The sequence below is a fragment of the Ananas comosus genome, linkage group 16 (genome assembly GCF_001540865.1).
Source record: "Ananas comosus cultivar F153 linkage group 16, ASM154086v1, whole genome shotgun sequence".
NCBI classification, from domain to species: Eukaryota; Viridiplantae; Streptophyta; class Magnoliopsida; order Poales; family Bromeliaceae; genus Ananas; species Ananas comosus.
The window spans coordinates 10,869,350-10,882,394 of record NC_033636.1 but is presented as its reverse complement, the minus strand read 5'-3'; the positions used below and the strand labels follow the sequence as shown (position 1 = coordinate 10,882,394).

At 39.9% G+C, this 13,045-nt stretch overlaps 1 protein-coding gene across 2 annotated transcripts; it reads left to right on the top strand.

The window, feature by feature from the left end:
• Positions 6,078-11,326, top strand: LOC109722193 (casein kinase 1-like protein 2). 2 transcript variants are annotated; one of them, XM_020250120.1, is made up of 14 exons: positions 6,078-6,729; positions 6,822-6,862; positions 7,781-7,850; positions 7,939-8,087; positions 8,265-8,360; positions 8,461-8,531; positions 8,941-9,002; positions 9,181-9,244; positions 9,325-9,409; positions 9,507-9,633; positions 9,772-9,854; positions 9,929-9,986; positions 10,237-10,382; positions 10,710-11,326. In XM_020250120.1, the coding sequence occupies exons 1-14, from the start codon at positions 6,654-6,656 to the stop codon at positions 10,761-10,763; spliced, it is 1,182 nt and encodes a 393-aa protein (XP_020105709.1). In that variant the 5' UTR covers positions 6,078-6,653; the 3' UTR covers positions 10,764-11,326. The 2 variants fall into 2 exon arrangements, with proteins under 2 accessions (XP_020105709.1, XP_020105707.1); XM_020250118.1 differs by having other exon boundaries at positions 6,079-6,729; positions 10,702-11,326.

The window sequence follows — 13,045 nt, the reverse complement described above, 5'->3', positions numbered from 1 at the left end:
TACCCTTCTATTATTGACCTATTCGGCGTGGTCTACCTTATTTCTTTCGATTAGTAAGAACATTAATTGATCCATTTGTTCGTAGAATTGGATTTGTAGGAATCGAAGCTTAATTTCTCCTACTCTGTGTCGTGTGAAACAATTAATTTTTGTCTCTAAAAACATATCGCTACAAGAAAACATAATTTTAAATAAGTATTATATTTAGTTTACGCATACTGACCAAGTATGCGAGAATCACAATGAGCCCATCTCAACGAGAAAGTGACTTGGGTCAAGTTCGAACCACGTTGCCCAAAAGGAGCTTGAGCTCTGCTCCAACCACTCCGGTTCAATTCATTTCATTGCAATAAAACAAAACGTTATTAGGTGATAGTAAGTTGTGTGCATCTTTGTCACGCATTATAAACCTAACGGATAATTGGATACCAGTGTATCCAACCCATATATATTTTTTGGTTCTTAACTAATATGTAAGACTTCGTACAGCATAATTCATGATAACATCCGAAATTATTTCATATAATAATAAACAATTATTACAAAATCAATAATAGGAAGGAAAAAAATAAAACAGGATAGCGACCCTTTGGAAACATCATCAAAGTTTTCAAAACGACCTATACTTTTTTATATTATATAGGAAAAACTTATAAAACTCTCCTTGTGATTTCAATTTTTTTCACTTTAGTATCCTGTAGTTTAAAATGTATCAAGTTAGTACCCTGTGGTCTTGCACTTTATCACTTTAGTACTCTGTGGTTTTAATTTTGTATCAAGTTAGTATCCTGTAGTTTTTTAAACCATAGGGTACTAAAGTGATAAAGTGCAAAACTATAGGGTACTAACTTGATACACTTTAAACCATATGGTACTAAAATGATAAAATGAGAAACCACATGGTACTAATTTGATACACTTTAAACCACATGGTACTAAAATGAAAAAGTGTGAAACCATATGAGGGTTTTTAAAGTTTTCTCTATTATATATATGAGTACGGCTCGGATACTATTGATAGCACCAAAAATTTAGTACTATCAAGTTTTCTATCGTTAGATTTGATTTTTTGATTATTTTTACCTATTAGATTATACTATTCAACCAACCACTCACTCAATCCTAGTGGTCCCACATCATCCTAACCACACATTTCTTAATCCAAAGGATAAAAAATTAATAGCACAAATACCTTGGTGCTATTGATAGTAGTCCAGCCTACTTCTTATATATATATATATATANTAGTTAATGTTTCCGATTTTTTAGCTCTTGGATTAAAAATTCTACGGTTGGGATGATAGCGGTCCCCTTAGGGTTGAGTGGTCCCCCTAGGGTTGGAGGAATTCTACACTGTCACACTTGCACCACGTCATCAATAACAAGCCAATCACATTCCTTCTTTTCAAACAAAAGTACAATAAAAATACTTTTTTACAATCATGATGGGACATATATTCTTAAAAGGATTAATTTGATTGGTTTGTTACGCCACGTCACTAATATACCCGTTGCATTCTAGAATTTTTCCTAGGGTTGAGTGGTCCCTATTGGTTAATAATACTAATATAATGGTTAGAAATGATCAGCTAAAAAATCGAAAGTACCAATTACTTTATATTTTTGATAGCATAGTAGCTCTACTATGCTATTATAGAGAGTGTATTTGTGTCCTTGTCAGTGTTTTTGAAGGGTTTTTTTTTTTTAAATTATTTTATTGGGCGTTTTGGGTTAGGTTGGTGAGTGGGTGGGATAAGCTATCGTTTTGGGGACATTTTCGGTCCCCTCCACACTCTCCCCACCACTTACCCCACCATCTCACGGTCTCACTACCCTTTTATTTTATTTTATTTTATTTTATTTTATTTATTTATTTATTTATTTATTTTATTTATTCACAAATCTCTTCTCTTCGGTGTAACGCTGACATGTCGTCAGGGTGTGGCACCGACAGGTGGGGCCCGATACTCTTGTGGGGCCCACGCGTCAGCGTAACAGCAAGCAAAGAGAGGAGAAAAAAAGCAAAAAATGTACGGAGATCCTTGCCATGAAATCCGCATATTTTTAATCAATAATTTTTTTTCAACCGTACAATTATTATTAATAAAAATATATTTTTATTATATTTTTTTCTTTCAAAAAAAAATATATTATTGACTTGTTACTGATGATCTGTACAAATGTGACACAATAAATTTTAAAATTTTAAAAAAAATTAATTATTAAATTTTTAGCAAAATCAAAATATAAAGTCAGGCTCAATTATAAAAAAATTATTTATATATAAAGTTTCAACTATTAGAGCAAAACTTAATGGATAAGATTTTATAAATAAATAAATAAATAAATAAATAAATAAATATATATATATATATATATATATATAATATTATAAGTGAGGCTAATCATGCATATCGGAAGCACGGAGCCTCCGTGCTTCCAGCTAGCGTTTTTCGATGTGCACTTTCGAATGTCGATCGGCTCGTTTACATTTGAATCTATGAGTATTTGAAGTACCTAGAAAACAATTTATGATTACGATATCTTGCCTCGTGAACGAAGGCGGCTCAAAATCAACGCTGAAATAAAAATCTTAGAAAATGTAATAATTATGACATAAATTTTTAATCAAAGATATTGATCTTGTTTAATATAGTATAAAAGAATTTTCTAATCAAATTTCACGTAGATTTGGATATTTCTACAACCGTTAAACTTGGCAAAACGGGCTCAACTACTACGCGCCATTAATTTGTTGAAATTTGTTGATTTTGAGCCCATTCGATCACTAGGCAAATGATATCGAAAAATAATAAAATTTATTTTCTAGGTACTCCAAATACTCTAGATCAAGTTTAACGGAGCCGATCGACGATTCGAAAGTCGCAACATCAAAAACGAGCTGGAAGCACGGAAGGCTCCGTGCTTCCGATAGCATAGTAGCCTCACTCTATATATATATATATTCAATTTAATCCTTTTAATTTATCGTTTATTGGCCAGCTCATGAGCCAGGTCATGTTCGGCTCGTTTGTTAACGAGCCGAACACGAACTGTATTTTTTGGCTCGATACTTTAACGAGCCAGCTCGTATTCGACCCGTTTAATATTCGGCTTGTTTATTAAACGAGCTGAACACGAGTCGGCCCCAGCTTGACACCCCTATTTGTTACTGCGAAACATGCCCTATGCAAAAGGAATTACGCGTAATTTTTGAATGTATAAATAATAGAGTCCAGCTATTATTCTTTTAAAATAACGAAAGTTTTTGTCTCTCTAAGTCGTTTTAAATGATAGGAATTTCAAAGTGGAATCATTAAAATTGATCTGAAGTATTTATAACGTCTAGAGATTAAATTTTATAAAATTTAAAATTTACTATCAAGTTCATTGAAGAGTCAAAAAATAAACGATAAAAAACGAATAACCTTGCGAAAATAGATGTTAGAAATTTTCAATCCATGATCAAAATTATCAAACGTTATCTAAATAATATAAAAATATTTTTATCAAAAATCCAAACTGATTCAATTATTCTACACCATTAAATAAGCAAACGGCTTATATAGATTATCAAAAATCATCGATTTTGTGATTTTTTTATGGCCTTTTTGCATAAAAAATCCACTTATTTTGGGCTTTTGCAAAATCGGGCCACCTTTTCGTTTTTACAGATTCGGTCCGCTTTTTCAACAAACTGACAAAAATACCCTTATTACTTTTTCTCTTTCCTCTTTCTCTCTCCTCTTCGTTCTCTCGTTCTTTTTTTTTCCGCCGGAAAAAAAAAGCGAAGGCCAGGCGAAGCAATTTTTTCTTCTCTTTTTCTTTTTCTTCTTCTTCTTCCTCCTGCTGGAGCACCTTTTTTTTTCCCTCTTCTTCTTCTTCTTCTTCTTCTTCTTCTTCTTCTTCTTCTTCCTGTAAGAGCACGGGGCGCGCCACGGCGACTTCCGGCTTCGCCAAGCGCGTCCACCCGGCGGCGTTCTACAGGGAGGGGTCGGCACCGACGACCGCGAGCGCCGCGGCGAGGGTGGGGGCGCGCGGGAGGCGGGCGGCGAGGTGGAGCGGGGTGTCGCAGCCGGGGACGTCGCGCCGGTCGAGGGCGGCGGTCACGCGCACAGCCCGGGGCTCCGCTCGGGCGGCGTCGGCCGCCGTCGCGATCTCCGACGGCTGCTTCTTCTTCTTCGTAATGGTGTAATGGTGCACGCGGGCCGGTGCACGCAGCGGCGGCGGGCGGGCACGTGGGCGCGCTGCGGCTGCTTCTTCTTCGTCGTAATGGTGTAATGGTGTAATTAACACATTAACGGTCAACGGCAGGCCCGCGGAGCGGAGCCAGCGGGTGACGCTCCCGGACGCAGCCGACGAGGGCCTCCCATCGAAGCGCGCAGACAGCAAGCGCGGCGTGCTACCGGCGGCTGCGCGCAGAGCGGGCAGCGAAGTTCAGCATGCGCCACCGAGCCACCGCATCCGGCGACGAGCGCGGTTTCTGGCCGCCCACTTCGAGCGCCGCGGCTGCCGTCTTCTCCGCCTCCGCGCCGCCAAAGCCTCGACCTGTTCCGCAAGGCGCCCCTGCAGACGGCGATGTGCTGGCGGGCCGCTCGCCGCCCGCCGGGCCGCAACCTCGCCACGGAGTTCGAGCGGTTGCCTCGCCCATGAACGTACTTCGTTGCCGACGCCGCGCGCGGCCAGCGCGCCAGCGCACGCGTGCGCCCCGCGTGCCCGCCGCCGCCGCTGCGTGCACTGGGCCCGCGTGCAACCAAATTACCCATTACGAAAGAAGCAGAAGGCAGCCGTCGGAGATCGCGACGGCGGCGCGACCCCGCCCGAAGCCGGAGCACCGGCGGCGCGCGTGACCGCCGCCCTCGACGGGCACGAACAATCTCCTTGGCTGGGCGACACCCCGTTACCTCGCCGCCCCGTCTCCCCGCGCGCCCACCCTCGCTGCGGACGCTCCGGGTCCGTCGGTGCCAGACCCCTCCCTGCAGAAAGCCGCCAGGTGGAATCGCGCTTTGCGAGGCCGAAGTCGCCGGTGGCGCGCGCTTTGGTGGCTCGTTAAACAGCCTGTGCTCTTACAGGATAGAAGAAGATCGAAAAAGAGGGAAAAAAAAGGTGCTCCAGCGAGGAAAGAAGAAGAAGAAAAAGAAAAAGAGAAGAAAAAATTGCTGAGAAATTCAGCCGTCTGGCTTACGCCTTTTTTTTTCCCGGGCGGAAAACAAAAGAACGAGAGAGACCGAAGAAGAGAGAGAAAGAGGAAAGAGAAAAAATAATAAAGGGTATTTTTGTCAGATTTTGCTGAAAAAGCGGACCGATATCTGCAAAAATAAAAAGGCTGCCCGATTAGTTGCAAAGCCCAATAATAAAAGTGATGTTTTTTATGGCAAATAAAGACTTTTTTTTATTAGTAACGTAAATAATTTTAAAATGCATAAAATTTAATTTTTAGATACTATTAAATAATCTAAATTCATTTAAACTAGTTTGATCAACAAGATTGAAATACTTATTATCATAAAAATATCTTAAAAGCACGAATGCCGTCGTCTTATAAAAAAAGGAAAAATTTTAATTATCTCTTTTGTGGTTTTATTTTTTCTCACTTTAATATCCTGTGGTTTAAAATGTACCAAGTTAGTACTTGTGGTTTTGCACTTTTTCACTTTAGTACCCTATGGTTTAAAGCGTATCAAGTTAATACCCTATGGTTTCGCACTTTATTACTTTAGTACTTTGTGGTTTCTCATTTTATCACTTTAGTACCCTGTGGTTTAAAAACTACAGGGTACTAACTTAATACAAAAATAAAACCACATGGTACTAACTTGATTCACTTTAAATCACAGGGTACTAAAATGATAAAGTGAGAAACCACATGGTACTAATTTGATATACTTTAAATTATAGAGTACTAAAGTGATAAAGTGAGAAACCATAGGAAGAAATTTTAAAGTTTTTTCTATAAAAAAATAGCAGACGGATTCTAAATAACATCTCTAATAATAAAATTTCGAGAGTGTGATAGCTAAAGTTAAAAGTGTGGGGACAAGTCTATAAACTTTGAGGGGTCTTTCTATAATTTTTCCCCCTAAAGAGAGAGAGAGAGAGAGAGAGAGGGGAAAAGCAAAGAAGGGTCTCATCCGAGCGTCTCCGCTATCACAAGTCACAACCGCTGCTTCTTCGATTGGATTGAAGCGTTGTTCCATACCCAATTTCTTTTTTTTTTTTTTTGTTAATCCCCCTATTATTTCCCCTCCCGTCTATTTCGCACCCAATTTATGCCATCCGAAACCCTCGATTCTATCTACTAATAATAATTAAATAAATCCCCCAATTCCCCCAAACCCTAGATCCTGATCTCTCCTCCTTTTCCTCGAAATTTTGCGCCCCATTTTGTTTCGTTTCGTTGATCCACTCGACTTTTTGAAGGGCGATGGGCGCCGATCTGAATCCTCGTGCACCCGATCTTCGGATTTCGGTTTGCTTTTGCGGTCTCGGGTGATCGGTGGTGGGTTTTTTTTTTAATTTTTTTTTTTTTATTCTTTTGGTGTGTGTGTGGCTTTTTGGCCTTTTCTTCTTCGAATTTTTGGTTGGGGTTTGGGTTGTTAGGGTTATTCCGTTTCGGGTTAGGGATTTAGAACCTCTGATTGCGTAGCGCGGTGATGGAGCCTCGCGTGGGGAACAAGTTCAGGCTCGGTCGTAAGATCGGAAGCGGCTCCTTCGGGGAGATTTACCTAGGTGATTGCAGATACCTTGGAAATCTCCTGTTTTGTGCTTAAAGTTTTGATTTTTGGGCCGTTTCTGATTAAAATGTCTTGTTTTGTCGACAGGAACTAATATCCAGACGAACGAGGAGGTTGCGATAAAACTAGTAAGTTCGATGATCTTCAGAGATGCTGGTTTTGGTGGATATCTTTTTGGGTTTATGATTAATTGTGTGCCACCATTCTGATTAAGCTAGCCTATTCTCCATCGTTGCGCACGAAAATCTTTTTTTTTTGTTTGTTTTTAGTTGCATATTCTAGGGAGTGAATTAATCTTCAGGTTTTAATCTTGCGAAGACCTGTTTGGGCCCCAACTGGAGCTTCAGGATAAGTTAGCGAGAGTTGTTCGAAGAAGCACCTGTAGCTTTTTCTTCCTGATGTAGCAAAACCAGATGTTTCAAATTGAAGCTTTTGTTTTTAGGGTTCAACAGTTTGATCATTTCAGCTTCCCACTGTAGCGAAGCTCCAGAGCTTTCTTTCACCAATAACCTAGCTACTACGTCCTGTTAAGTAGCTTTGCTGGATCTTATTGAGCTTTCTGTTCAGTTTGGCAATTTTACTTTTTGATGGTGAAAAAATATATTAAAATTGTGATTAGTAACTAGTTTAGGTGCTTGCTGCATTTGACTAATTAGTTTAATCTGTGTTAGTGTTATGACATTGTCTACTTTATTTTCCTTACAATTTAATATTGAATTTCATGCTTATAAGGTGCACCATAAAAAATTGACATAGATTATATATTTGTAAAAATATTCTACAATATGATAGATGGCTGGACTTATTTCCTTGGTCTAGTGCACTTCTCCTTGTTTCGGAGATATCAAAATATCATGTTGTTTCATAACTTTTTTTTTTTTTTTGAAAACACGCATAATATGTATCTATGACCTGATAAGACATGCAATGTCTGGAAATCAGTGAGAAGTTATGGCGTCTCTCTTATCCTTTACAATCTGATAACACATTATATCAACCTTTTGTTTGTTCAGAACAACGGTTTTTATGTTTCTCCTTCTTTGCAGGAAAATGTGAAGACAAAGCATCCACAGTTGCTGTATGAAGCAAAGCTCTACAGGATTCTGCAAGGAGGAAGTAATGGGATTTCCTGTATTATTTTTCATGTCACACCAATCGAAATATGTTTTTGGAAGCATTACCTATTGTATTCTGATCTTTGCAGCTGGAATACCGAACGTGAGGTGGTTTGGTGTTGAGGGTGACTATAATGTTCTGGTGATGGATTTATTAGGACCAAGTCTGGAAGATCTATTCAACTTTTGCAGCAGAAAGCTGTCTTTAAAGACTGTTCTAATGCTTGCCGATCAAATGGTATGCCATTATTTGTAATTTGTTTGGTTTAGATTACATTTCAACTTTTTTCAGTATCCATTAGTTAGAGCAGGCATTTGGAGCAGTATGTCAAGATACCACCTGATCATGACCTGTTCTTGGTCAGCATGCTATTACTTCGTAATTTATCTAATCTGTCTTTTTTTTCCTTCTTAGATTAACCGGATTGAATTTGTCCATTCCAAGTCTTTTCTGCATCGAGACATTAAGCCAGATAATTTTCTTATGGGTCTTGGAAGGCGTGCAAATCAGGTTTGTCATTATTATTATTATTATTATTATTATTATTTTGGGGAGCATTCATCTAAAATTAAGTTTATCCTATGCTTTTCTGTTGCTATTGATCTGTTAGGTCTATATTATTGATTTTGGTCTTGCCAAGAAGTATAGAGATACTACGACCCACCAGCACATTCCTTACAGGTAACATAATTATTGTCGTCTTGCATGTGTTTAAAGGATAAACAATCGCATGCTGCCCATATTTGTATTGTTTATATCACAGTTGTTGCAGCTTTAAGCCCAAGCACGGCATAGATTGTAGCACGAAGTAACTTGGATAATTAATGTCTTTGGGTCACTTCTTTTAGCTTCTTTTAGAGAATGTGTAGCTTAAGTTGATTTTAGTTGTATTAATTTTGCGCAATCTTATTATCAGAAATAGTTATGTGAGGCTCTAAATTGCCTAGCTATATGTTGTTGTTTAATGATACACAGCACTGGGATTTTAATGTTAGCATTAGATTTTCAAATTCTTTTCTAAGAAATGCTTGTTAACAGCTTATTTGAAGTCCTTCAGGATTTTACATTTTTATTTTCTTTTGATATGCAGAGAGAACAAAAATTTGACTGGCACAGCAAGATATGCTAGTGTGAACACTCATCTTGGCATTGGTAAAGCGAATATCTTTTCTCCATTATTGTCGACCTTTTCAGGCTTAAAAACTGCCAGTCTAAAATGTCTTTACTTCTAATCAGGATTATTATTTGGCTAATGATTGATGTTTTTTAGCTTATCTGTCTTTTATTCTCTCTTTTATCTATTTTTGACTTGGTTTGTTTGGGTGCTAAGAACAAAGCAGGAGGGATGATTTGGAATCTCTTGGATATGTACTAATGTATTTCTTAAGGGGAAGGTCAGTTGTATTACTCAACTTTCCTATCAATTTATATATTAGAAATGTGAACGCTAAACTATGCTTCCATTTTTTATCAGCCTTCCATGGCAGGGTCTAAAAGCTGGGACCAAGAAACAGAAGTATGAAAAAATCAGTGAAAGAAAAGTAGCCACATCAATTGAGGTGGAAAGCTTATCTACTTGTGGAGTTGGAAGCTCTTATGTTATTTTCCTCTTCTGGCTAGTAACGATTGTTTTTTTCATTTTCTCTTAACTTTCAGGCTTTGTGTCGTGGTTACCCTAGTGAATTTGCGTCTTACTTCCATTATTGCCGTTCTCTGCGTTTTGATGATAAGCCAGATTATTCATACCTCAAGAGATTGTTTCGAGACCTTTTTATCCGCGAGGGTTAGTTTGCTTTCCGTAATTTCACTTGAAAATATTTAAGAATGTTGATTTCTTCAGCTGATCTGATTTCTATGATCATCAGTCCATGCAGAAAATTGATGGTAATAAGGGTAACATTGCTTTTCATTTATTTTATAGGATTCCAGTTTGATTATGTGTTTGATTGGACTATTTTGAAGTATCAGCAATCACAGATTTCTAGTGCTCCTCCACGAACTCCTGTTAGTAACATGCACAGTCAATTTTTGTTATTTTCCTTTTTACTTGAATAAATTGCTTATCACCTGCTATTTAGGGTCAAGGTGCTGGACAAAGCTCTGGCTTGGCCCCAGCTGTGGATGATAGACAATCAGGTACCATTGTTTTTTTTTTTTTTGTGATAAATTATGACTAACTCGCTACATCATGATTTTCAAACACGGTAGTATGGGTTCTTCATTTGTTTGTTATTAAGTGCATAAGTTTCTTATTCTTATCGATATTGTTTAAATATATGTTAGGAGTTTATGGTCTTTTGTTTGAAGATATTCCTGTCCTGTTTTGTATGTCAACTTGAATAGATTCTTTTAAGGGCTGGTTTGAAGTTTTTAGTAAACTTTTTAGGCGGTGAGGAAGGAAGGAAAGGCGGTTGGTCGGGAGCAATGGATCCTTCCCGACGACGGGCCCCACTTCCAGCTGTAACTGCAGGCAGTTTGTCAAAGCAGAAATCTCCTGTGGCAAATGAACAACCTGCTTCTAAAGATGCTGTGGTGAGACTTTCGTTTAAATTTCAGTATCTCTTTGTTGCTTTCTGTGGTTGTAATCTGCGGTTAGATCATGGAAGTGTTCTGCTAGAACCATATACATGAACGTAGAGAAACATGCAATTGTGAGGCTGAAGCGAGACGTAAACATTGAGATATTTTGAAGCTCGAAAATAGAAAGCTGTCTCTGCATATTTCAGATAAATTTGTTATCCAAGTGAAGTCAAATATTCCAGATATATGCAGTGATTTATCCGTAATTGCATCCCTCAGCTAAGTGATTGCCATGTTTAATTCCTGACCCTCAAAGCTTAATACCGTGTAGTTGTCCAGTTCGACTTTTTTGGGGCGCTCAGGCGGCTCTTCAAGGCGAGCTGCTGTTTCTAGCAGCCGAGACACAGAGTTTGCTAAGCTGTCGACTTCGGCTCCTCAGAGAAGCTCTCCAATCGGCTCAGCTGAACCCAAGCACTCTTCTTCTGGCAGGCACCCATCTTCTAACACCAAGAACTATGAGTCAACTCTCAAGGGCATCGAAAGCCTTAGTTTTGACAAGGACGATCGGATTCACTACTAGCGTTACCGAACAATCGGTTGCAATTATATGTTAGATCATCGCAATGTTTAAAAGCTGTAATTAGGAGGGTGCTGAGTTCTTGAGTTCGCCTCGAGACAATAAGTGGGGGAATCTGGGTCTGAGGAGCTGGAAATTGGCAACTTTGCCGTCGCTGTGGTAAGGCCTTTTGTACATTGTTGTACTGGTTAGTCGTTATGGCTCCTTATCCTCGTGAAAGAAGGCCCTGTAATTTGATTATATTTTGTTGGATATTGTTTACCAGTCCACATTTGTATCGGGATGTTTATCTTTAAGAAGCAACCGACTGTTTGAAACCAGTGTGGGTTTTGCATCTGTTAGTTTGTGCGATTAAATTCTGATGGCTGTTACTTCGTAACGGTGCAATCGATGCGTGCATGATCGATTGATGTGGATCTTCTTGTGAATATTCTGCTGTATTATCATGTTTACTCGAGATTCGTCCTAATATCTTTTTACCTGCATAAAAGCAAAAAAGTTTTAAACTGAAGCTGCCTCGTCGGAACTTGGTATGTTCATTCTATTTCGTGCCATGGCACTCTGGCGGTTGCGCCAAATCTTCCCCTCTCTCTCTTACATGCGAGATTATGTGTTTTCACATACGTGAGATTTGTGTCTAAGCGAGCTTGCTTTCTAGTTTGTTAATGTGATTTGTTTTCGACAGTTACAATCGTGAAAAATCTGAATTAGTTTGCTTCAACTTCGAAAAGGGGAGCTCGTATACTTTAAAACTATATATTTTTTTAAACAAATGATTATATGGTTGTACTAAAAAAAAATATAAGTCCTGGAAAGTGCCTCAAAACAAATAGAAGGGTAAAACTCTACACAGGGACCGGAAAACATTAAAAAATAAAATAAAATAAAATAAAAAAATTTCTGCTTGGAGATGCCGAAATCAGGTACTGCTACAGTTGAAGTCGGCAACGGTTCTAATGTGCAGCGCCGAATGCAGGTGAAGAAGCGGCATCGTCCAAGTCCAAAAAGGAGCTGGTGCGCGAAACCGGCACCGAGCGGGGCGTCCGGGGCCGATAATGCCTCGGCCTCCGCCCGTTTAAGCCTCCACCACCGTTCTCGTTCTCGCTCTCGTCGTCGCTGGGGACCCTACACCTCTCCCCGAGTATTATCGTCTTCATCCATATCGACTCCTCCGCCGACCTCTCCTTCCTCTCCCTCCTCCGCGCCCTCATCCTCGCCGCGATCCTCTCCGGCACCCTCGCCCTCGCGCTCGCGCTCGCGCTCAGCGACAGCCCCCTCCTCCCCCAACTCCTCCGCGCCCCCACCGGGGACTCGCGGGGTTGGGCAGCGTCGCGCTCCGGGGGACCCGGCGGCGGGGATCGCCTCTCCGTGGAGGTGCTCGATCGCGATGGATCGGGCGGCGGGGATTGGGGGTGCGGCTTCGAGGGTTTCCGATGGTGGGTGACGCAGAGGGCGAGGAGGATGCCGACGATCCATGCGAAGGGGAGCAACGGAGGAGCCATTGATGAGTCGATGCGGAGGAGGAGCTTCGCGTTGGAACCAGGGTAGCTTCTTCCCATGGGATTTTCCTTTCCCTCAAACTCTCACTGTATCCTCTCTCTCTCTCTCTCTCGCTCTCTCTCTCTCGCTCTCTCTCTCTTCCTTAAACTCGTTTGATCAACAACGTGTGTTCTAAATCTAAATCCTCTGTTTTTGCAGGCTACGAGGAGGAGGAGGAGGATCCGAAACAGAGGGGGAAGGAACTGAGGAGGTAAATTCGGTTTTACTGTTTTGAGGTTGTGATTTCATTTTTTTTATCTACTTATAATCTTACTCCCCCCACCACCACACCAAAATAGGCGTGCAAAAATTGCGGAGCTCGAGTTGGCCAGTTCAACAAGCTTTTGAAAAGTCCAGGAGCACAGTGGGTTCTTCTGGCTAGTGACAAAAGAGTGATAGATTTTAAATTCGAAATCTAATTACTTTACATTTTTAGCTGAATTTATATTTTTAAAATATAAATAAAACGAATAATATACTATCTTTCTCTTCAAATAAATTATATTATTTGATTTGATAGATTACGATCGGTTCATTTAGTAAAACAAACCTTCAATCT

Excerpts from the sequence above, each read along its gene's own strand:
- LOC109722193 (XM_020250118.1), top strand. The coding sequence starts at position 6,654 with ATGGAGCCTCGCGTGGGGAACAAGTTCAGGCTCGGTCGTAAGATCGGA. Across the intron at positions 7,851-7,938 it reads CAGGATTCTGCAAGGAGGAA|CTGGAATACCGAACGTGAGG; the intron begins GTAATGGGATTT and ends TGATCTTTGCAG. Across the intron at positions 9,003-9,180 it reads GAACACTCATCTTGGCATTG|AACAAAGCAGGAGGGATGAT; the intron begins GTAAAGCGAATA and ends TTGGGTGCTAAG.